This window comes from Calonectris borealis, chromosome 18, assembly GCF_964195595.1.
Source record: "Calonectris borealis chromosome 18, bCalBor7.hap1.2, whole genome shotgun sequence".
Taxonomy (NCBI): Eukaryota; Metazoa; Chordata; class Aves; order Procellariiformes; family Procellariidae; genus Calonectris; species Calonectris borealis.
The window spans coordinates 9,316,749-9,341,211 of NC_134329.1; the positions used below are offsets into that span (position 1 = coordinate 9,316,749).

General features: G+C 38.7%; 1 protein-coding gene across 2 annotated transcripts in view; it reads left to right on the forward strand.

Annotated features, from left to right (window-relative positions):
* The window catches only part of DNAH10 (dynein axonemal heavy chain 10), a 57,538-nt gene that overhangs the window by 18,495 nt on the left and 14,580 nt on the right, over positions 1-24,463 (forward strand). For both annotated transcript variants that reach the window (XM_075167819.1, XM_075167818.1), the window contains 37 exons: positions 51-153; positions 389-567; positions 1,226-1,437; positions 1,757-1,913; positions 2,349-2,582; positions 2,685-2,807; positions 3,577-3,810; positions 4,339-4,562; positions 5,069-5,338; positions 5,433-5,616; positions 5,904-6,038; positions 6,441-6,593; positions 7,158-7,346; positions 7,451-7,597; positions 7,969-8,160; positions 8,324-8,442; positions 8,611-8,769; positions 9,074-9,209; positions 9,339-9,461; positions 9,987-10,121; positions 10,439-10,655; positions 11,134-11,253; positions 12,140-12,285; positions 12,677-12,829; positions 13,370-13,630; positions 14,307-14,479; positions 14,853-14,946; positions 16,024-16,191; positions 16,470-16,658; positions 17,309-17,480; positions 18,414-18,617; positions 19,423-19,503; positions 19,905-20,102; positions 20,752-20,913; positions 21,477-21,651; positions 22,531-22,712; positions 23,494-23,630. In XM_075167819.1, coding sequence (XP_075023920.1) covers positions 51-153; positions 389-567; positions 1,226-1,437; positions 1,757-1,913; positions 2,349-2,582; positions 2,685-2,807; positions 3,577-3,810; positions 4,339-4,562; positions 5,069-5,338; positions 5,433-5,616; positions 5,904-6,038; positions 6,441-6,593; positions 7,158-7,346; positions 7,451-7,597; positions 7,969-8,160; positions 8,324-8,442; positions 8,611-8,769; positions 9,074-9,209; positions 9,339-9,461; positions 9,987-10,121; positions 10,439-10,655; positions 11,134-11,253; positions 12,140-12,285; positions 12,677-12,829; positions 13,370-13,630; positions 14,307-14,479; positions 14,853-14,946; positions 16,024-16,191; positions 16,470-16,658; positions 17,309-17,480; positions 18,414-18,617; positions 19,423-19,503; positions 19,905-20,102; positions 20,752-20,913; positions 21,477-21,651; positions 22,531-22,712; positions 23,494-23,630 — 6,240 coding nt within the window. The remainder of the gene's footprint in view (positions 1-50; positions 154-388; positions 568-1,225; positions 1,438-1,756; positions 1,914-2,348; positions 2,583-2,684; positions 2,808-3,576; positions 3,811-4,338; positions 4,563-5,068; positions 5,339-5,432; positions 5,617-5,903; positions 6,039-6,440; positions 6,594-7,157; positions 7,347-7,450; positions 7,598-7,968; positions 8,161-8,323; positions 8,443-8,610; positions 8,770-9,073; positions 9,210-9,338; positions 9,462-9,986; positions 10,122-10,438; positions 10,656-11,133; positions 11,254-12,139; positions 12,286-12,676; positions 12,830-13,369; positions 13,631-14,306; positions 14,480-14,852; positions 14,947-16,023; positions 16,192-16,469; positions 16,659-17,308; positions 17,481-18,413; positions 18,618-19,422; positions 19,504-19,904; positions 20,103-20,751; positions 20,914-21,476; positions 21,652-22,530; positions 22,713-23,493; positions 23,631-24,463) is intronic.

Below are 24,463 nucleotides of genomic sequence, written 5' to 3' on the forward strand. Positions count from 1 at the left end.
GAAAAAAATAGAAATAGAAAGGAAAACAATTTAAACACTGTTCTGTTTAGATTACACAGCAACAAATTGAGGACTACAACAAAGACATAGAAGATTTCTTCCATAAATTCATGATTGAGGGGCCTGGTGCTGTTGGGGAAAATCTTGATAAAGGTAAATGGATTAACGTGTGTAAAGTGATGTCTTAAAAATATTAGTCTTTGGACAATTCTTCAAATTTTATGTAAAACAAGGAAATTGTGCTTTCCTTATTAACATAAAAACTGATCAACCAGGAATGTGGCATTTTTAGTACTATAACTTCTACAGACTATATGCAAATGCTGTCTTATTTATTCCCCATGATCCCTGGGATTGTTTATCTAGAAAAATTCCTCTCCTTTCCCAGGACTGGAACTCATGGCCATTTATGAAAAAGAAGTGGAAAAACTGGAAAAAATTCATCAGGAACTGGGCAGTGTTGAGAAACTTTTTGACTTGCCAGCTACAGTGTATCCTGACTTAATGAAAGCACAGAATGATATGAAAGGTCTAAAGCAGATCTATGAAATTTATGAATTACAAAGAGTGAGTATTGCTCTGTGTATACACAGACACACATGTATTCATGCACATACATACAGAAAAGGTGGGGGAGAGAAGAAGACTTACCATCAACTCCGTTCTAAGCCTTTGCATGAAATAAGCTGTGACCTGTAATTGACTATCACAATGAAATTATTTTAATGATGTTAGTACAGGACTAACAATGCCTCCATAGTGGAGCAAAAACATACTCTTATCAGATAGGAGCAGACCTCCCTTCCCCCTAATAATTGTTGGGTGGCGTTTTACTGAACAAGTCTCCTGATCATTTCTGATCACTGCTTTTGGATATAGTATGTGTACAGGTGACAATGGGTATCTCAGGCTTTAATTAATCTTAACTATTTTTCAATAAGTTTTATTTTTCCAAAATTAAAATGCCCTGTAAAATATGCTCTTAAGGATGCTTTTCCTGTTCTCCATATTTCCTTTTGATTATTTCTTCTACAACTAGTTGTGTTTGGCTATGAATCTGTCTTAGACATGAACCTGTCTCTTCCTCTGTTTGTAAAATGTTAATACAATTACATCTGCATCCTGACTGTGGTCTCTAGATCCTACTGTAGTGGAAAGATTTTTTTTTTTTGGTCAGAACTAAAAGGAAATATGATTTTTTTCCTCCTGATGACCTTGTTCCCAGGCAGCTAAAAAGGAATGGTCTCAGACACTCTGGATAAACCTCAATGTCCAGTTTCTTCAGGAAGGAATTGAAGGATTTCTTAAAGCCCTTCGAAAGCTGCCCAAGCAAGTACGCAGTATGCCAGTAGCCTTTCACTTGGAAACAAAAATGAAGGCATTTCGAGACTCCATTCCTTTGTTGCTTGATTTGAAAAATGAAGCTTTAAGAGAGAGGTTTGCTTTGATTTATTTAAATCCATTTTCTATATATAGGAAGATTTTGTTTGTTTTTTTGTTAGAACTTTTAATTTCAGTTAGTGGGGTGATGCCATGTCCTACAGCTTTAAACTTCACTTTCTGCTTAATAAACTTGTGTAATAGCATGCAAGGTGACTACGATGACTAGGATACTTTATGTATTCAAAATACTAGTTCTTGTTTAAACTGTAGAGTGCTAAACATGGTTTCATGATTATATATTAAATTACAGTTGTTTTGATTTTTACTGTATCATGGTGGTTGGTACAATTGTTGATGTGTCAATTTAAAACAGGCATTGGCAAGACCTTATGGAGAGAACAGGAACGAGTTTTGAAATGACAACAGAAACATTCACTTTGGAGAATATGTTCGCTATGGAACTTCACAGACACTCAGATGTTATCAGTGAAATAGTTGGAACTGCTGTTAAGGAGCTTAGCATTGAGAAGGTAATGTGAAAAATCATAACAAAACTAAAAAGACATAGATGAAACAGTCTGTGTTTTATCTGAGATTTTTGTATTGGCATGACAGCAAGTTCAGCCATCTTCAGGGAGCTGCCATGATATCACTGATGGCAACTAAGATCAATAGCTCTGTTAATAAGCTACCCCATGGCACAGAATCCTTGCTATCTTGGCTTTGGCAGCAGTATATTGGATTTCTGTTATTACAATAAGCAAGTTTGGCCTATGAAAAAGGATCTGAAGAAGGATCCATTCCGTTTCCATCATGATGTTTTGAAATAGACTCTTCTTTATAAACCAGAGTTAGAAAATCTGTGCAAAAATTTTGCTGAATTAATTGATTTAATTTTTATGCTAAGATTATAGTTTTCTAGTTTTTGAAGGCTGAAACATGCATCTTTTTATGCTCACATACAGGGTGTGAAGGAAATAGTAGAAACATGGGAACACCTGAAATTCACTGTACAAATGTACTTCAAAGGCACTGAGAAGCGAGGCTTTATTCTGGGGTCTGTAGATGAAATTCTAGAGATTCTTGATGACAACAATGTCAATCTTCAGAGTGTTTTGAGCAGCCGATTTGTGGGTCCTTTCCTTTCAACCGTTCACCACTGGGAAAAAACTCTCTCATTGATTGGTGAAGTAATTGAGGTAGGTAGGAAAGTGCTGGACTAAATAATTAATGTTTATTATTTACAATCAGGGTTTTCTGTTGTACTTTTTTTTTCTTTGATGGTAACATTTGATTCTTAGATCTGGATGGTGGTTCAGAGAAAATGGATGTACCTGGAGAGCATCTTTATTGGTGGAGATATCAGATCACAGCTTCCAGAGGAAGCCAAAATATTTGACAGCGTAGACAGGCTGTTTAAAAAGGCAAGTAACTGACTTGACTTGTGATCAGCATAATTATTTAGTGCATTTTGCTTCCAGTTCCATAGTTAGCTGTAGCCTTCTGTGTCATTTGTAACACTGAGAATGGTATGTTATAATGAATTGAATATGAGGTTGGGGAACCCAGGAACTCGTGTTTTACTTCACATCTGTCATAAACAGAAGACTTCTCCTGATTTAGCTAAGCTGGGCAAAGGTGTGATCCTTGGCTGGTGGTACAGGGCAGGCAGAGTCCCCTTTTCCTTTCATTGGATACATCTTTTTACCTTTACCATGATAATAAGAAGCTTAGATGTGTTTCTATAGATTGAGGACCTACATACCTGCTAAAAAGGCTTTCCTGCTATAATGCCACTCTTCCCATACTGAACACATACTCCCAGTATGAATATGGCTTGCTTTTCTTTTTCCCATCTGCAAAATTGGGATAGTACTGTGATTCTGAAATACTATGTTTGTCCTTCACTTGAAGTATCACTGTATAGAGCAAAGCCAGGTATATGCTTATACTTGCATGACAAGCTTACACTTGCTTTTACAGTAGTATCTCCATGCTCTCACCTTTGAAAGCGTACTATCGCCATGTTTTCATACAGCACTGCAGCAATAGGAAACCATATTTAAAACTAATTCACTTCTATAAGAACCTATACTGCTTGTGCTGCTTGTGTGCTTTGTCACTAGTTAAGTATAATTTAGTATAATCCATTGCTGTTCAGTATTTTATAAACTCTTTTTTCTCCCTATGTAGATAATGGATGAAACTGTAAAAGAACCAACAATAAAAAAAACCTGTGAAGCCCCAAATCGTCTATCAGACCTCCATCATATAAATGATGTGCTGGAGAAATGTCAGAAAAGCTTGAACGATTATTTGGATTCCAAACGAAATGCTTTCCCAAGATTTTTCTTTATATCTGATGAGGAGTTGCTTGGTATCCTTGGCAGCAGTAACCCACTTTGTGTCCAGGAACACATGATAAAGGTACAATATCTGGCTTTGCACAGTGCCTTGTGCTTTTAGGTGCTTTAAGAAGTTTAACAGACTATACTGTACAAGCTGTTAAGGGTGCGCTAATATTTATTGCATACAAAGAGCATCCTGGCAGCATCTTGAAGAAGCTTATGAATAACCAAATCAAGTCTCATGAATAATCTCTCCTGGCTCTCATACTGGCCGGTAGCAGTTACGGTAGAGGAACGTTGATAGAGGAACATTCAAGTTATGCCAGAATGATCAATCATTAAAGAACCTTCCTGTAGCTCCTGATAGATCTTTATTTTCTAGAAAAAAAATCAATGTCATTTGGGCCAGATCATCTGCTTGTTTACTGTGCAGCTGGACTGCTGAGCTATATAACAGCATTTGTATTTGATTACTTATGAGTCAGATCCATTTCTCTTTAGAGTCCATGGAAATTTTCTTTCAAGATTAAATGGGGGCTAGATACACTTATATCTTTGAAGCTTTGTTTCTAAAATGCCAGTGAGTTTCTTTGTTGGTGCATTTCAGATGTATGATAACATAGCCTCCCTGAGGTTTCAGGATGGTGATAGTGATAAGAAAATCGCAACAGCCATGATTTCAGCTGAGGGGGAGGTGATGGAGTTCCGGCAGGCTGTAGCTGCAGAAGGCAGAGTGGAGAATTGGATGACAGCAGTGCTAGCAGAAATGAGACGAACAAACAGACTTCTCACTAAGGAAGCTATTTTTCGATACTGTGAAGACAGAAGCAGGTGAAACAATTAGTGGCAAGGATAACACAAATACCTTATATGTTATTATGAGCCTATAGCAATATAGAAAAATGAAGACTTAATTTTTTAATTTTTACACAATTTAGCCTGTATTTCTGTATGTGGAGGGATATGAATACATGCATATGCAGTATTTTAACTGACCTGAAAAAATTGTGTTATCTATTGTATCTAATTTCCTAAGTCTTGAGTTTTTATTTTTAGTGTTGTGTGCACAGTATGTTTTTCTCACTATGAATTCCACTTGGCAATCTTTACACATGGAATAGGCAGCTTTTCTATCAGAGTATTTCCTAGGCTTTTGAAATACTGCAGCACACCTTGATAGAATTCTGTACATCCCTGTAAAGTTTGGCTCGTGTTGTAGTTGTTGCAGAAATAGGAGGAACTTCTTTTTTTTTTTTTTCTTTTTTTTTTTTTCTCTCCTGATCATTACTTAGAATAAACAGTAACTCAGACTCCTTCCCTATATGTATTTCCCATAGAGTTGATTGGATGTTACTCTATCAAGGCATGATGGTGCTGGCTGCTAATCAGGTGTGGTGGACTTGGGAGGTAGAGGATGTCTTTCGGAAAGTGAAGAAGGGAGAAAAACAGGCAATGAAACTTTATGCTAAAAAAATGCATAAGCAAATTGATGACCTGGTTACCCGCATTACAATGCCTTTGAGCAAAAATGACAGGAAAAAATACAACACTGTTCTCATTATTGATGTTCATGCCAGAGACATTGTTGATACATTCGTAAGAGACAGGTAAACACCGCCCCCCAACCTACTGAGAAAATACCAGATGCATAAATTGTATTTCCACCCTTTTACCTCATGTGAGCAAATGTCTCTTGTGTAGCATTCTGCAGGCTCAGGAATTTGAATGGGAAAGCCAGCTGCGTTTTTACTGGGACCGAGAGCCAGATGAACTGACTGTGCGGCAGTGCACAGGCACATTTTCGTATGGTTATGAGTATATGGGTTTGAACGGACGTCTTGTGATCACCCCGCTTACAGATCGTATTTATCTTACACTCACACAGGTATATATGTTCAAGGAGATTTTTACTAACAAGCCCTTTTAAAATACACTTCTAGGCAATTGCATAATTATTTTATTGCCACTTCCTGTTATCTCCTAGATGCCAAGGTGAACACTAATATATTTGAAATCAGTTCTGATATCCTTCTAACCTGATTGCCTCAAAGATAGTGTAGAATGCATTCACAGATAAATGAACCCTTGGGTACCAAAAGCCTTAAATTTTGTGATTTTGCTTAATATAAATGTAATCCAAGCTTTGCTTTGCTTTTTGGTTTGTCTCCAAAGGCTTTATCAATGTTTTTGGGAGGAGCACCGGCAGGGCCAGCAGGTACTGGGAAAACGGAAACAACCAAAGATCTGGCCAAAGCACTGGGCTTGCTGTGTGTAGTGACAAACTGCGGAGAAGGCATGGATTTCAAAGTAAGAGTTAAAGATCTGTGTTCTCTGATAAAGTGCCAGTTACTGGTCTTTTTCAGTGCCCAAGATAAGGACATATTCTGAACTTCTGAATATGTGCGTTCCTTAGAGACACCATGCCAATTGATAATGAAAAATAGTAAAAAAAAGTCTATTTTGAATAAATTCCTGAAGGTGCTTTCCAGCAGGGGAGCAGTAAATAGATGATATGTGTTTAAGCTCAACATAGGCAATCTGCACTGGGCAAGTAATTATTGCAAGGCCTTATGATAGATTGCTAGCTTCTGCATATATAAATATCCAGAGGTTTTACTCAGTCAAGAGTTGTAGCATACTCCAAAATTTGCTGATGCTGAATGTTTTATATATTCATTGCTGAGATGTTTTTCTTGTTGTTCTTGTTAGGCAGTTGGTAAAATTTTCTCTGGTCTCGCCCAGTGTGGAGCATGGGGATGCTTTGATGAATTCAATCGTATTGATGCTTCCGTGCTTTCAGTCATTTCTTCTCAGATTCAAACTATTCGAAATGCTTTAATGAATCAGTTGAAAACATTTCAGGTAAACATTAAAAAAGAAGAGTAACTGTGAAGGCTGATCTTGTTTTTGAGGCCAAGATTCAGGGTTAAACCCCATAATTAGATCAAAGGCTGCTTCTGTAATTCATTTGTGCTGAACATTTCAAACTCCGGAGTATGTACTCTCAGTTTCAGAGATGTTAAATCCTTGCTGATTTCCTAATCCTTTGCTAGGTTCTTCCTTTGTGAAGTGGGATAAAAGTAAGCTAAATAGGATAACAGTAAGTAAAGGGGATAATAGTATAATAGTAATTAGGGAGAGGAGTAACTTAACTTGATGTGGATTGTGAGGCTTTATTTACTGATGTTTATTGGGATTCAAAACCCTCAGACAGAAAATTTGATTGAGAAGTGTGAAATGTCTTGATGTTTATATCCAAGATACATTCATCCCACTGTTTGTATCTGAATGACTATCTAAAGCTAAATATTTTAACACGTTGTCCTAAGTGGGTGCCCCAATATTGCTAGTTTTCTCTTTGAGCAAATAGTACTATTTATTTCAATTCCAAATAAGTATTGTTCTAATGTTTTCTTATGCCTTTAGTTTGAAGGACAGGAAATTAACCTTGATAGGCGTATGGGCATTTTTATTACGATGAATCCTGGTTATGCTGGCCGAACTGAGCTCCCTGAGTCTGTAAAAGCTTTGTTCAGGCCTGTGGTTGTTATTGTACCAGATCTTCAGCAAATCTGTGAAATCATGCTCTTTTCAGAAGGGTTCCTTATGGCAAAGGTAAGAAAATTTCATTGCTACCCATACCCATGTACACACCCATGTATGCATGGCTAGTGTTCGGACTTACACATTTGTGATTCTTTAACTTAAATCTCAAACAGATCCTTGCCAAAAAGATGACAGTGCTATACAAGCTGGCAAAGGAACAACTTTCTAAACAGCATCATTATGATTTTGGACTGCGGGCCCTTAAGTCAGTGCTGGTGATGGCTGGAGAACTGAAAAGAGGATCAGCAGACCTCAGTGAGGTAGATTTGCTACTTAGTTACCCTGGGCAGATCATCTTTTTCACTAGGAAAAGGATGTGTTTACAACTTGGGTATGTTCATAAAACAGTCGGGTATTTTAACATCAAATCAGGGATGCTGTGGTGTGGGCCCTCCAGCCATTTGGCATTTGGTTAATGTGGTAGAAAAAGGCAGTGTGTTATCCTTAGCTATTGGTATGCTTAAACCTTATAAGATAGCCTTTGTTTCCACTAGTAACTGATGCCAAGAAAACATTCTGAAAGCTGTACTAAAGTAATCAGGCAATGGTTTTTAGAGATGTTTGATGATACTATGTATTAGATAATTGGTTAGCTGTTTGGTAAAAGTTGATTCTGCTATGTTTTTTCTAGGAAGTTGTACTGATGAGAGCTCTACGAGATATGAATCTTCCTAAATTTGTGTTTGAAGATGTACCTCTCTTCCTTGGCCTAATCTCTGACCTGTTTCCTGGCCTGGATTGCCCTCGAGTCCGCTATCCTAACTTTAATGATGCTGTAGAACAAGTGCTGGAAGAAGGGGGTTATGTTGTTTTACCCGTCCAGGTATAAAAAATGTTAATTGCTTGAGTTTGTGTTGTAAACATTAGGCTGGATATGTATTGCTGCACTCTGGAGTGGGAAAGCTTCGCTGGTATAGACCAGCTGCTGATCTTTTCCACAGAAGAATTACGGACAGCAGTCTATTGAATCAGTATTTATTTTTCAGGTGGATAAAGTAGTTCAGATGTATGAGACAATGTTAACTCGTCACACTACAATGGTAGTTGGACCTACTGGAGGTGGCAAGTCAGTTGTCATTAATGCTTTGTGCCAAGCCCAGAACAAGTGAGTATAGAATTTGATACATGGAAATCTGGTTGTAAAGTGCCATAGACTGCATAATTCAGCCCTGTGTAGTCATGACAAGATCAATAGCTGATCATAATATTTGCTTGGGTTAACATGAGATGGTATTGTGTCATTTTAATATTGCTTTTCTTGCTGTATCTCTAGGCTGGGATTATTGACAAAGCTTTACACACTGAACCCTAAAGCTATGAGTGTGATTGAGCTGTATGGGATCCTTGACCCTACCACACGAGACTGGACAGATGGAGTCCTGTCAAACATTTTTCGGGATATCAACAGGCCTACTGACAAGAAAGAGCGAAGGTAGACAGCTAGAAATCATTGTGATGATTTTTAGATACTGAGTTTTACATCAATATTTTATGTTATTTTATTTTAAATATTTGATACTGCACTATTAAAAAAACCCACTAAATAAATATAAAGTGTCTAGGGGTTTTTCTGTGTGTCTTCTGTGTGTTTCCAGCCTCAGTAAGATGGATGGAAACTACGCAATTATCAAAAATGAGTGGGAGCCTTCAAAACACCATTGATGGCACATCTGAATTCTGAAATATGTTAGTAAAATCAGAGATTAGTCAGTGCCCCTTGGCTCCTGTATCCACAGGTACATTCTGTTTGATGGAGATGTGGATGCTCTCTGGGTTGAAAACATGAATTCTGTCATGGATGACAACAAGTTATTGACGCTGGCAAATGGGGAGCGGATTAGACTTCAGTCACACTGTGCTTTGTTGTTTGAGGTAAGTAATGACTGTACCATTTAATACATGGGAAGGGTTAGATACAGATGGGTCTACAAAGCCTGAAAAGCAGTTACTGTGGCTGTTCTTTGTTTAAGTGTATGATTATCTTGTACGATTATTTTATAGGTTGGTGACTTACAGTATGCATCTCCTGCCACGGTATCCCGCTGTGGAATGGTCTTTGTAGATCCTAAAAACCTGAAATATAAGCCCTACTGGCAGAAGTGGATCCAAGAAAGAGGAAATGAGGTGGGAATTTCTGCGCTTGTTCAGAGAGTATCTGTATTAAATACTGAACTGTAGACAGCTGTAAAAAAATAAAGAACTTTGTAAAGGTAGTCTGATTTTCTGACAACAAATCTAATCACTAGCCCTGCAACAGAGGGCTAAAGAGAGTTCCTAGCTTTTCTAACTTCTGGTTATTTCTGAGAAGTGAAGAACCAAGAAATCACTTTACCTGATCTCCAGAGAGTTTACAGTGAGATTGCTTAGGTCCTTGTTTCTTACATTTAGATTAAAAACTCAAGGCTACAGGGAGTTGAAGTAAGACAACTTAGTTGCTAGCACCTGCTGAATGCAGACCCTCACCTGCTGAAAACCCGGTCCATACAACAGTGTCACATTTCTTCATGTGGCTGTACCCTGTCTTTGGTAGAAGTGATTCCTGCGAGAACAATCGTACTTGGTCAGCTAGGTACTGATGGGAAGCTCTGCTGTCAAAAATTAGCTCTCCAGGTTTCTGTGTGCTGAATTATTATCCTTTTCATTCCTCAGCAAGAGAGAATTGAATTGAATCGTCTCTTTCAAAAATATGTGCCCTACCTTATTGATATGATTGTAGAGGGAATTGTGGATGGCAGACAAGGAGAAAGGCTGAAGACCATTGTTCCTCAAACAGATTTAAATATGGTAAGGAATAAAGAATAAAAGTTGAAAAAGTTTATCTAAAAAGAGCAACGGAATGATGGAGAGAGTAAAAACCTCCCAAAGGAAGCACAGGAGTAGAGTCCATGCTGAAATGTCAGTTTGCTGGTGATGAGCACCAAGAGATAAAAGAAACAGTCGGTTCCTAACAATGCTCTTCTACTGTCATTAATACTTATATCAGTAGATACACCTGTAAGGACAAAAGATCAGCAAACACTCAAACAGCTGAAAAACATATTAAGAGTTTTCATGCATCCAAATGGCAATTGTATTTACAGTTTTGTCTTGTTTTACAACAGGTGGTGCAATTGACTATGATGCTGGAAGCTCTAGTTGTGGTACAGCCTGATGATCCTGATGTTCTGGAGTGTTTTTTCTTGGAAGCTTTGTACTCCTCCTTAGGTGCTGCTCTTCTTGATGCTGGGAGAATTAAATTTGATGAAAATGTTAAACGTATTTCCTGCATGTCTACTGTTCATGATGACAACGTCCTGGCTAAGCCAGGGGAGCTGCCAGGTAGGATCTTGTCATAATTTAGTCTGAATCCATTGATTATATTAGAAAAGTGTTAGTTTCCATGAAGGCAGAACATCGTTCTTCCTTCCAGCTAGCTATCCTCGTTGCAAAATATGCTCTCTGAAGGACTATCACTGAAAACCACGTAGATATACTGATGCTAGATGACTCTCAGCTACTGGTCTGTCCTTACAGAACAGTACTTTTCTATGCCAAGCTGAAGACATAAACAATGAAAGGAAAAATAAAATGTGAAAGGAAAGCGAGTGGAAGGTGCTTAAAAATCGATAGTGTGATCCAAGTGCTGGACTAGGAAAATTTTGGTTGATATCTTACTGGGTTAAATGACAAGTAAACAGAACACAGTGTTGCCCAACTTGGTCCAGAATCTTGCCCTTCACTTTCATCTCAATCGGATTATTTTCTTATGAAATATTTCAGTGTCCTAGAAAACTTCCAGTTGCTTAATGGTTTGCAGGTCAGCTGCCAACTTTGTATGACTTTCATTTTGATGGATTTCAAAAAAAGTGGGTACCTTGGATGAAACTTGTTCCTGAATATATTCATAAGCCTCAAGTGAAATTTCGTGACATTCTAGGTGAGTGTAAGATAAAATATAGTGATGATATGCCTTTAATTTATAATGTGCCACCACTGAGTGCATGGCACTTAACGTGAGACATCCTCTTTCTGTACCGAAGGTCATCTACTCAGGTTCAGTTTCTTGTGATGGCACAAATCAATTTCTTTAATGTTCTTGTCATAGTAGTTTAGCAGGAATAGATTGATATTTACAGCACTGTGTAATAAAGAAATGAGGAAAGGATGAAAAGCTTGTTTCAGTTACAAGCCAGGATAGCAGAAGAGTCACAGTCTGCTCTACCAGAAACTCTAGGAAAAATGTCAGCTCCGTGGTTGGTAGATAAAAATTACATTCTTAAGGCCATTAATAGTTGTTACTTCAAGCACTGTACGATGGTGACAAGTGCTTTTCATAGTTAAGGACAAATTAATGTAGGTTACTTTATAGTAATACTTCAGCAAGCACAGGTTAACTTCACTGACACAAGAGATAATTGTATGATCTCTAAAGTTGCTCCTAATGGCAGGCTATTCACATAGAACAAAATTCATCTCTGTAGAGTTCTGGAAAAATGTTTATGATCCAAGTAAATCCTGATTATATCCTTGAAATAGGGATTAAATGGAGCTTAATCTCTCCATGACCCTCCTATATGGAAGATAATTTCTTTTTTAATATATCTATAGGAGAAAAGATCCTGATGATAAAAGCTGAAAAGAGATGGTTGAGCAATTAAAATTTTCTTTCAACATTGTTAGTGAGTTGATATTTCAGATTATGTCTTTGTGCAACTGCATGTTAATACCTTGAGAGTCTGATCCAGCACTATTCTATAAATATAAATCCCCCAGCTGTACTGCATTTTAATTTAACCTGCTATCATATTCATGATCTTTTTCAGTGCCTACAGTGGATACAACACGCACTACTTGGTTACTAGAACAGATGGTAAAAATAAAACGCCCAGTTGTTCTTGTAGGTGAATCGGGTACATCTAAAACAGCAACTACACAGAACTTCCTAAACAATCTGAACAAAGACCTTAATGTATGTATGAGGCATTTTGCCTTGTTTATAAAGATGCATTTTCGTTCTTTGTCCTTGTGTTAAATTTGCATTGTGAACCCTGAGTCTGTGGGTAGCAATATTGACTTTGGTAACATGACTGCAAGCTCAGACCCAAAGTGTGTGAATGATTTGAGAATCTTTCAGGATCAAAGATGTTTTGTTCTGTTCTACCATGTACAGATTGAATTTATAAAGTAAATATATACTATTGAAGTGCTTTTCTTTGTGATCTGTAATTCAAGTGAATAAATGGATGAGAGAAGTATTTCCTGTATGTCTGACAGTCTAATATAAAGAATATTTTTTGAATGCTCTAGTTAAAAAAAGAACAGGTAAAAATTCATTCTTATCCATTTCCTCCCCTTTGCAGCTGTTGCTAGTAATTAACTTCTCTTCTCGTACAACATCAATGGACATTCAGAGAAACCTAGAGACAAATGTAGAGAAACGAACTAAAGACACTTATGGCCCTCCTATGGGCAAACGTCTCATTGTTTTCATGGATGATATGAATATGCCAAGGGTAAGCTGCCAATAGTTTGCGAGGTAGTATAGAAACATTTGGGTTGGCACTGACGTGGTCCCTTCATACACATATCCAACGAATCACAAGTCAAGGACACTCAGGGTAAGTGTTTAACTGGATTTCAGCTTAGGATCTTCAGAAGAGTTCGATTTGTGTGCAGTAGGGGGTGTTCATGTCTGTTACAATATTTGTCTTATATGTAAGAGATATCCTGTTGGATCATTTCTTTATGCCATTAAAATCATGTCTCTGTGGCCTAATATTGGCTGCAGGTTGTGTATTGTAGAAACCATCCATTCCCCTTTACAAATGGGGCAAAAGAGTATGTGTGCATTTAGTTTATCTCAGAGAAGAGGCACTTTTCCCGTAGGAGACATTGGAATGAATGTTCACTATCAGTGCTAGAGCTTTTCAAAGTGTCACTTAGTCCTTGTAATGTTCTCCTGAGTATGGAGCACGATATTTCCACATTTATAGCAGTAACTGGCATGCTGATGTACTGCGCTCTAAATATCTTGACTCTTTTGTATTACAAAGGTTGACGAGTATGGCACACAGCAACCTATTGCCCTGTTGAAGCTGCTGCTAGGAAAAGGTTTCTTGTACGACCGTGGTAAGGAGATGAACTGTAAACTTCTTCGAGACCTGGGGTTTATTGCTGCCATGGGGAAAGCTGGAGGAGGTCGGAATGAAGTTGACCCTCGATACATCTCGCTCTTCAGTGTTTTTAACATACCTTTTCCTTCTGAGCAATCACTGAATTTGATCTATGCCTCCATCCTGAAAGGCCACACTGCGGTAATTCCACTGTTTTTTAAAGGATTGCTCAACAGGTTTATTATTTTTAAATAGACATTTATTTCTGTGTTATTGCAAGACCTGAAATCTTCTGTTATCAGGCTTTCTTGTATTTAGAACCTCATGCAAATCTTTCCCTTCCTCTTCTCTTTCTCAATGGGTTTACATTGTTTTGATAAATTCTTGAGTAATATGTAAACATTCAAGTCAGCAGATAATTTATAAACCTGGTGCTTTTCATAGGTTGAAACCTGTGAACAATTTGGTCATGGTTCCTGTAACCAAATACACAAAGGTCAGCAAACTCTTTCCTGAATGACAGTGAAAAATTTAAGATAATGCAGTAGACTGCATTACTAGCAAGTAACTTGCAACATCATGTAAGAAAAGAGCAGTTTATTTTTTCTGCTATAGAAGTGCTGTGGAAATTCCAGTCATGGAGTTTGATGTTATCTTCAGCACTGCGCAAGCTCAGGAGTGAAGATGGGGCCTGCCCAAAACATTTAACTGCAGAATATTCATACTACAGAAGAATATGAATTTCTGAAAATGTTTGCCCTCAGTTATTTGAAATATACCAAGCAGGTTTAAAAGCTGGAAAGCAGAATATGTTTAATAGCATTGAGTTCTCTCTGGGCAGTCTCATGAAAACACCTCTTCTTTCTCATGTTTGCAGATGTTTAATGAGTCTATATCAACCATCTCTGACAAGATTACTGTGTGTACTTTGGAGCTTTATAAAATGATTATTTGTGATCTACCCCCTACTCCTTCCAAATTTCATTACATTTTTAACCTGCGGGATCTTTCCAGGGTCTATAATGGACTGCTTCTTACAACTCCAGAAAGGTAAGAATAGAAAAATTGTCTTCAGTGGTCCTACACCTATTTATATTGGATGAATCTGGGTGAAGATGAGGTAATTTGGTACGTGAAATCAGTCACATTTGGTCACTTTTCATTAAACCTTTACCACAATGAGAAAATGTTCAGGAACATCATACATTGTGATCTTACTCTTGATGACAAACACTGATGCATTAGTCTTTCTTAAATAAGATATCCAGAGGTAAAAATGCAAGCAAATTAGTTATTATGAAAAGAACAAAACCAAAAAGAGTAAAAAAAGTCAATCTAGAATTTGGTCAGTGTTATTAACCATATGGCCTTAGGAACCTTGTCAGCTCATTTGGCGCAGTCTGATATTTCGTTGTTAATTCAGGTTTCAAACAGTGACCCAGGTGGTGAGAGTTTGGAGAAATGAGTGCCTGAGGGTTTTCCATGACAGGCTGATTAATGAAGCAGACAAAGCATTGGTGAGTAATTTCTTTCAATTTTTAGTAGTCACTGACTATTACTATGGCAACTAATTTGCAACAGCAACATTACCAACTGTTGCACTCAGGTCTTGCAGTCAGACTGCAGACTTGTCTAAGCCCTATGTTACTCCACTAATTTAAAACATGGCCCATGGAGTTTTCTTTTCTAAAATAAAGTGACTGTAGCAGACTAAGTGAGCAGACCTGCTGAAGGAATGGAAAATGTCACTTGGTTTGCCTGTCCAGGAAAATTGGTTAGCAATGGCACAAGTGACAAAGTGTGAGAGCAGTGCAAGGGGAAAACTCAGGAAATCACTTCAAGTCAGTATTTTCCTTTAGGAAGGATTGTATCAGAATGTGACTATACAGTCAAGTCAGAAAAAGAAGGATAAGAGCCGAGACCTGGAACAATGGATTCAGTTTTGGCTGTTATGCAAACTGGAAAATGCTCCAAATTATATCTTAAACACAAGAGAGAATTATACCAGTTTTATACCATGAGAATTGGGGGAGGAATTGGGGTAAAGTTTACTTACATATAAGCAACTTGTGAAGCAACTTGCATAGATGAGAAGAGGTAGATTAAGATGGCTTCAGATTTTTCTGCTTAAAACTTTCTCCTCTAACATACAAAGATACATTTCCAGCTCAATTTTCGCAACTCAGAATAGTTATATCGCAACTGTTCTGTATTTGTACATTCATTCAGACTTACAAGATTTGCGAGAAACCTTGGTGGTGAGACAACTATGAATGCTGAGAAGGAAGGTTTATTAATATAATATGTACACCAATATATGAGAAGGTATTTTTTTTTAACAGGCTTATACTTTTCTGTCTTAAATTTCTGCAGTCCATTGGCTTGAATGGTTCTTGAACTGCCTATTAGATCATTTTAGATCGTACACAGAACACAATAGGAGGCTGTGGTATTTGGATCTTCTAGTGACATAAATATCCTCTTGAAATCAGTCAGTATTTGAGCAAGAATCTGCATTATGACCCTTCTAAGTGTTACTGGATTCAGAATCATCTGCTTTGCTGTGTTGCCTGACTCATTTCATATCCTTGAAGGTACAAGGTCATATAAAAGACCTGATTGAAGAGAATTTCAGAGATGACTTGGAGCAGGCCATGAGGGATCCTATTCTTTTTGGAGATTTCAGAATGGCACTGAGTGAAGGAGAACCTCGTATTTATGAAGATATCCAAGACTATGATGCAGCAAAAGCTCTCTTTCAGGTAGTGTGCATCAGCTTGGAACTGTGCCTGAGGAATGGACAGGAGCTTGCCTCAAACTGTAGGAAATCTGTTCTCTTTCTTTATGTGCACTGCTACCCATTTGGGGTCTGCAGTAATGAAAACTGAGAATCAGCTACAGAGTCGGCAGTGTTTTCCGATAGTTTATTTTCCCTGAGGAAGGGGAAAGGAATAATGCTGCTAAATGGGTTGTTTTTTTATTAATGTTATTAATTGTTTCATTGGTCTCCTAGAAACGTTCTGTCCACCTTTCTCTGCAGGAGATTTTGGAGGAATATAATGAAGTTAATATTAAAATGAATCTGGTTCTTTTTGATGATGCTTTGGAGCACTTAATCCATGTACATCGCATCATTCGGATGGATCATGGGCATGCCCTGCTCATAGGAGTGGGAGGCTCAGGAAAGCAGTCTCTAACGAGACTGGCTGCCTATACAGCTGGATGTGAGGTTAGTGACCCGGCATCTTTGCAGTGAAAGAAGACAAGAAAAGCAATATTGTGATCAGGATTAAATTGGCTGGGGGGAGGGAATTCAGTCAGTCAAGATAAGATCAGGCTGGCATCTCTTCCCTGTGGAGAGAAAACCAGGGTGAGGTGATTGCCAGGAGGTCTAAGATGATGATTGTGGGCGATCTGGGCAGGAAGCTCTCGGTGCCTGAATCTGGGTTTTGGCACTGGGGACAGAAAACAAGGATAGGTTTGTTGGTAAACAACTAATAGTTCCTAACTACTGCTTTTGTTATTTACCTGTATTACAGCAGCAGTCCAATGCTGCTTGAGGAACCTTGTTGTGATTGATACTGTAATATTTCAGATAGAAAATGTTCCTCTCTCAGAGGTACTTTCAGTCTCTTACAGAGGAATGGAAGGGAAGAACAAAAAAGGAGGGTGAATACAAAGCAACTTTGAAAATGCAATCCTGCAGGGTTGTACAAATGTAATTTTTAAAAACAACGTAGTACATAAGTTTTTGATACTTACACATTTACTGATGATAGGGGCCAAACCAAAATCCTTGATCTAGTCTAATTGAAATTCAGAGTTACCATCATGTCTTGGGTCCATCTGTGTCTTCTCAGTGTATGTTTGCATCCTTAGGTATTTGAGATCATCTTGAGTCGAGGATATGGAGAAAATAATTTCCGAGAAGATTTGAAAAATTTGTACCAGAAGCTGGGTATTGAGAACAAGTCAACGGTCTTCTTGTTTACAGATGCCCATGTAGCAGAAGAGAGTTTCCTGGAACTCATCAACAATATGTTAACTTCAGGTGGCACAGGCAGCCTCAATTACTCCTGATCAGTATCTACTTGTGACTCATAATCTCGAATGTACCCTTGATCCAGCTATTACTGTTTCACTCTGCTGCTTTAGTTAGTTACACCTTTCAGTACTGCCTGAAATGATCTTAGCCTTAATAATGGCTTTTTGGCATCCTCTGATAGCATTTATATGTGTCTGGGAAGGCTATAGGGTTAATTCATGCTGATGATGATGTTGCAGGAGTCTCAGATTTCTTCCAAGACTGAGGTATAACTTCAGCTGCATTTGGCCACAAACCCACCTTTTGTCCCATTGGCTTTTGAATAGCATTCACCTGAACTGCAGCAACTGCTTATATATATATATGTCCTAAAATGTAGTTTAGTGTCTTTTAGCGTGTGCAGCAGCTGGAAATGAGCAGCAGCTGGCACTGTGTGACCACCCTCTTTATAGAAGTTCCTACACAGTCTGGTTTGAAAACAGATGTGTTAAATCTTATCCCTTTCCTCGTTCTAGTTTTCCCTGTTCCTGGTCTGCTTAGGTCTGTCATTAGGTAACTTATGCAATATTTGCCACGTGATTGAGAGAATGAAAATGTGAACTGATTGTAGACACTAATGAAATTTTCTTTGCAGAGTTAAAAACACTTTATGTTCTTGTGACATTTTGTATATGTTGCTGAAGCCCAAACAAAAATGAATTAATTATTCCTCTAAATCCCCTTGCATCATCCTAAGATCTGCCTCTCTCTTTTCCATGGGGGCTGGGGGAAGGAGGAGAAGCGTAGAGATTAATAGGTTCATTCAAAACTACCCAGAATCATTTTTGCAGATTTAGGTTTAAAATTTGTGACTCTGGTTTCTCATCTGCGCTAGCCCCAGCCATATGGTTTTCTCTTACTGGTTGTTCTCACTAGCATTTTTCTGTCCTTATGTTACAGGAATGGTGCCAGCCCTTTTTCCAGATGATGAAAAAGACACCCTACTAAGTCAGATTGGAGATGAAGCTACTAAAGCTGGCATGAACCCAGCTAAAGAGAGTGTCTGGCAATATTTTGTAAACAAATGTGCAAGCAACCTTCACATTGTCCTGGGAATGTCCCCAGTTGGGGACAGTCTGAGAACGTGGTGCAGAAATTTCCCAGGTATCAATTGTACACCCGGCTTAGTCCCTTCCCTGTGAAACACAGGTTTGCAGGCAAGAGAAAATCTCCAGTGGACACTCAGAGATGTCTGGCAGCTAAAGCTAAGTAGAGCAGGTTTCATGATTAAGGATTTGCAGTGCATGATTTTTTTTCCAGTTAATTACCACATATCATTATTGATTAGCGAGTATTATTGATTAGCATTTACCAGATCATCTTCCAGCTGAACAGCTAGAAATCGATCGGTCATCCTCATTGAACTGGAAATATACAGCCTATGTCTGCAGCCTCTCTTCTGTAGTTTACAGAAGAATGCGTGGTATTAAATCATTATGAAACTAGGACAGTGGTAAGAGAAACATTTTTGTATCCGAAGCCAAAAAAAGGGCATGGTGAGAGGGACACTCACTGAGAGAAAAAACACCTGAGCCTGGTGGATGCTGCGCTTCAGCAGCTGGCTGAAAGGAGTCCTGGGAGACTGAAGAGACATGTGAAAGATGGGGATGGATGGGAATCCTAACCCAGGCATTAAAATACCTTGTTGCAGCTCTTGACTGCATCCTGTAGAATGGTACAGCCTAAAGAATAGTACAATGGGGTTAGCAGGACACAAGTGTAAAGCTGATTGTTTACTATCAAAATGGAAGTATTGACTTTGTGGTAAATATTGTTGCTAAGCAGGAGTCAAATAAAACAGATCCTGCAGATTCTTGATGCAAATAAAGTTAAGCATGGGACTGCCTGGCAGATTAGGGTCTAGTTTTACAAAGGAATTTTTCAGATAACGCTATCCTTTTATTTTAAGGTCTTGTCAACAACACTGGTATTGACTGGTTCTTGCCCTGGCCCCGCCAGGCCTTGTATGCAGTTGCACAATCCTTTGTCGGTATGTTTTAACCCGTTAACCCTTGGGATAGCCTAAGAAATATATTCTTTACTTTGCCGTTATTGTAGATTTCATAATTTGATTTCCCATTGTGCTTGTTACCCTGAGTCTAAATGGGTGATATAAAATCCCAGTGAAAAAATGTTTTTGGATGGAAGTTTCTTACTCAAATAGATGAAAAAAATTGCTAAAATTTAAGTTCCCAACTCTGCAGACAATGTGGCCTGCCTACCAGGAGGCCCAGGTTCTCTTCTGACTCTGCCTTGATCTTGCTTTTTGCCTCACAAAAGACTTTTTTTGTGCTTGGCTTAGATGTACATAAGAAAGACGGTAATTGGCAGACTCTTAAAAAAAACCCAACAAAACTTTTGAAATTTTTTATTTCTCCTGCCCAATTTTAGGAAATAGCACACGCATCCCATCAGAGAGCTCCAAGTCAGTGATTGAGCACATGGTCATGGTGCATGAATCTGTAGGGGATTTCAGCAAGAGGTTTCTGCAGAAACTGAGACGTAGCAACTATGTCACACCAAAGAATTACCTTGATTTTATCCATACTTATTCAAAATTGCTGGAGGAGAAAAACGAGTTCATTTTAGGTAAGACTGTGTAGATGTTTTCTACTCTTTAATAAGTGACTTAAATATTTTAAAAAGAAAAAAAATTGTGGTGAGAATCCCACATATTACCCACATTATACAAAAATAATTTTATCAGTACTATCTCAAATGCTGTGCTGGCATCTGGTTTTGACATTGGACCAATAACCTGGCCTTATGTGAATATTCAGACTCTGTCTGTCAATCGGTGGGCTCTCCTCACATTCTTTTGTGCATGAACCTGAGACAGAATCTCCAAACTAGACACTCCTCTGCTTGGGGAAGAGTCTGGTTGGATCTAATGCCAGCTCAGCCTAGCTCAAGGTTTGACATTCTTTCTCAAGCAGCAATTCTTATCCACACTTCAGTGGGCACTGAAATATGTGAAGAGGATAAAACATGAACAGTGTAATATGGAAAGCAAGTTGTGGCCCAGGGCCACTATGTGGCAGCCCAAGTGACATTAACACCATCTTGTGTGGGAGGCTTAGGAAAGGAAAAATCTCTCAGTCACTTTCCTTTCATAACCGAGATTGCCTTGCTGCAAAGCGCACCTATAAGCATATTTACCTTCTGTGAGATTGTCTGTTGCTGTGTGATAGTACACAACCAATGAATCACTAACGTTTCTCCCTTTTTTTCTACCTAGCACAATGTAAACGGCTGGACGGAGGCTTAGTTAAACTGAAGGAAGCCAGTATACAGCTCGTTGAGCTGAACAAGAAACTTGCTGAGCAAAAGGTTGTGCTAGCAGAAAAATCAGCTGCTTGTGAGGCTTTGTTACAAGAGATTTCAGCAAACACACAAGTAGGTAGGTAGTTTACAACTACTGAAGTGTCCCACAGGCTAAGCAAGGCTCCCATAGTCTGTGTTGGGTTGGGTTGGAAGACCCTCTAAGAGCTCCAGCTGCTTCTAGAGGTAACCCTCGTGTTCTATCTGTGCTGATCTAGTGTCATGCTAGAAGAACAGGTCCCCTATCTTGCCCAGATGGCCATCTTTGCTATATATTTGGCCTACAGTACTTCACACAACTCAATACTATGTTTGCCTGCCCTTGTCTTCCCTTTCCAAGGTGTAAGGCATAACATGGGAAAGAGGCATTAGAAAGAAAGGGACCTTCTGATTTAGAAAATTACTATTAGAGGAAAAACAGAGGGAAGCATGGGAGGAAAAAAGATTATGTATGCTGTTGTGTGGAACACTAACAGTGTTCGTAACCTGGTGATGGAACTGTAAACATTGGCAAGCTAGCAACAAAAAGGTACTGAGTTGATGGTAATTTCTGATTTTCAGCCAAGAGCAAATCTATATTACTATATGTTCTGTATACAAATTTGAATAATCCATTTATGGCCCTGCCTTTACAATTCCTAGCTGAGGAGAAGAAAAAACTGGCTGAAGAAAAAGCTGTGGAGATACAGGAACAGAATAAGATTATTGCTATGGAGAAGGCGGCTGCTGAGACAGCTTTGGCTGAAGTTATGCCTATTTTAGAAGCTGCCAAACTGGAGCTTCAGAAGCTTGACAAGTCTGATGTTACTGAGATCAGGTGACTCATTTGGATATACAGTAGCATAAACTCTTGGAAATTTGTTGAAAGACCCTTGTCTGCAGGGTTTGAGCCTTAGCCTCACCTTTCTCACCTGCTTGGTGTATCAGTGAAGGTCAGGACATGAGACGTGAGTTGTCAGGGTGCAGAGGTCACAACAGAATTCCCTGATTCCTAGCCCAAGACTTCCCCTCAAGCCTGTTCTTCCAGTCCTTTGTTTGATGTGTTCCCCATATTTCTCTACCCTGTGTCTGATGCGCTAAAAACTGCTATGGTTTTTGCCTGAGCAGTGGCTGTCCAAACCCCTTTAGTCCTCCTCTGTTTTTATTCTATGTGAATAGGAACACATACCAGTTATTTTTCAGGGATGCTTTAATAGCATGAAGATGTATTTCTCTGCTGAATTAACTTCTCCCTGTGTTTTTATAATACATCTTCTATTTGGGGATAGATAGAAAAGCACATCCAGTCCTTGGCTGTCCCCAAAATAGCAACGGCTCTCCCTTCCCTGCCACACTTGTTTAGTTTCCTTTCTCTAGTATATCTCTGGATTCTTCCTGTACTGCTTCTCCCAACGGACAGCTGCTTCACTGCCCTAGGGAAGAATATCATGGCTCAGGATTTTAGGCCTTCCATTGTTGAAATCCTTTAGTATTTCATTGATCAAATTGTCTGAATACAAGAATCGGTTTTGAGCTTTTGACTAGTTAATAATTCCTTGTCTGGCCTGGATTATTTTTTTCACTGTGTGTAGGATGTCTTATGTACTAGCGCTTGTTGTATTGCAATGACTCTCTTAATGGGAAGTACCTGTGTCTGGCATCATGTGCTTTGTCTCCTCCTTTTTCTCCTTCACTGTCTCCTTCATCTGTTTTCTAGATCCTTTGCAAAACCCCCTAAGCAGGTGCAAGCTGTTTTGGAATGTGTTCTTATAATGAGAGGTTACAAAGAATTAAGCTGGAAATCAGCCAAAGGAATGATGTCTGAGGCAAACTTCCTGCGATCCCTGATGGAGATAGATTTTGATGGAATTACTCAGAGCCAAGTGAAATCTGTCCGAGGTAAATTACTGATCTGTATACTTGGAATGAACGTAGAATCTTGTTAATATGTGATTAGCCACGTCAGCGGCAATCCTTCCAGTGTTGTTTGGGAGGGTGGGATTCACTTTGTGCAAAGGGACAGCACTGTCTGCAATGCTGCAAGTGTTGCACTGTTGGGGCTACTGGATTTTTCGGAGTTCAAAGACCTTCTACTATGTGTTGCATCCAGTTTATAACTCAGCTGGGGTCTTACACACCGGTTTAGAACAGGAAAGAAACAAGCAAGACAGCTGAGCAGGCCTGCTGTCTGCTTTTATCCACTTGGAAAGTAGCATTATGACCTCATCCATGTGGTGACAATTAAAATGCGATATATACAGAGTGGAAAGAAAATAAGCTATATCTAAATCTTTTGGGCCAAACTTTGCACATGCTCCCAAGGGTGTAATCCAGAGTAGTTCCTTTAAGAGGGGAATTTTGCCCTTTGAACAAAATTGCATCTGACTGCTGCAGAGAAAACAAACCATGATCCTCAGATGTGCTCAGGAACATGTGAACAACTCTTGAATGCACTCCCTTCTTGGAGAAAGAACTTGAGAAATCACTAGCAGTATTATGCTTGTATTATTACGGCCCAGTAGCGTCATCCTAAGGTGAGAGTCTCTTTAATATTCTGACAAATGTTTCATATTGTCTATCGCAGCATTGCTCGATATTGCTGGTAGGGAAAGCTATTTCTCTGAGGATTTCTGCACTGTAATTCAACTCACTTGCAATATTTTTCTGTTTGCCCATTTAGGTCTGTTAAAGAATCTTAACACTACCTTCAGTGAAATGGAACTTGTTAGCAAAGCAGGACTGGGAATGTTAAAGTTTGTTGAAGCAGTGATGAGCTACTGTGATGTAGTTAAAGATGTAAAGCCAAAGAGAGAAAAGGTAAAGGTGGATTCAAACTCAGAAGAGGATGAAGCATGATCCTGATGAGAAAAATAATACTCAGCAATTTCATAGACTGCCCATTTCTCCTCTTTGAAGTGCTTAAAAAGAGGTGTTTAGAAAAGCTGTTGCAGTAGGAGTGAGGCAGGTACTCAGTTATAAACAACTGTGTGTGTTGTGTCATGATGCTGGGATGTGGGTTCCCATCCGCACCAGTGCTTGAAGGAGAAGGGAGGAATGTGTTCAGTTGGAATTTTGTAATCTAACATGGTTAGAAAAACACAGTTTATATCTGTCTACTGAGAAGAGACTTCAAAACACATGGCATTTGGACAGAGCAGAGCTCAGTAGTATACAACATCCATGTCCCTTAAGCACAGACCTTTTGATTAACTTTTTTTAGAATGACTGGAAAGTTAGCTGTATTACCAAAGGAAATCTAATGTCCAACAGATGATGCTGGGAAACTTTCTTCAAGAAAAGATTATTATATACAGCTGACTACTGAGAAGGTATATTCACGAGATGATGAGTGACAATTTTTGAGGTCTTAATTGTTGTTGTTATTAAACAGACAAGCCTTCCCCTTTGTCATGGGATGACAGTCCTGCTGACCTCCAATGTCAGCAGGACTGCTCACATGCTTTAATATACCTTGTGGGTACAAAACTCTAGGAGATTTATCTGTTTTGGAACTGCAGTATCAGACCATGATGTATATGTTTGGGATGGGAAGAGGTGGGTGGGAAACAGTGCCAGTTATTTTGGCTTACACTGTTTATTACCAGGATTCTTTGAAATACATGAAATAGCCAAAAGAAATTTGAGAACTT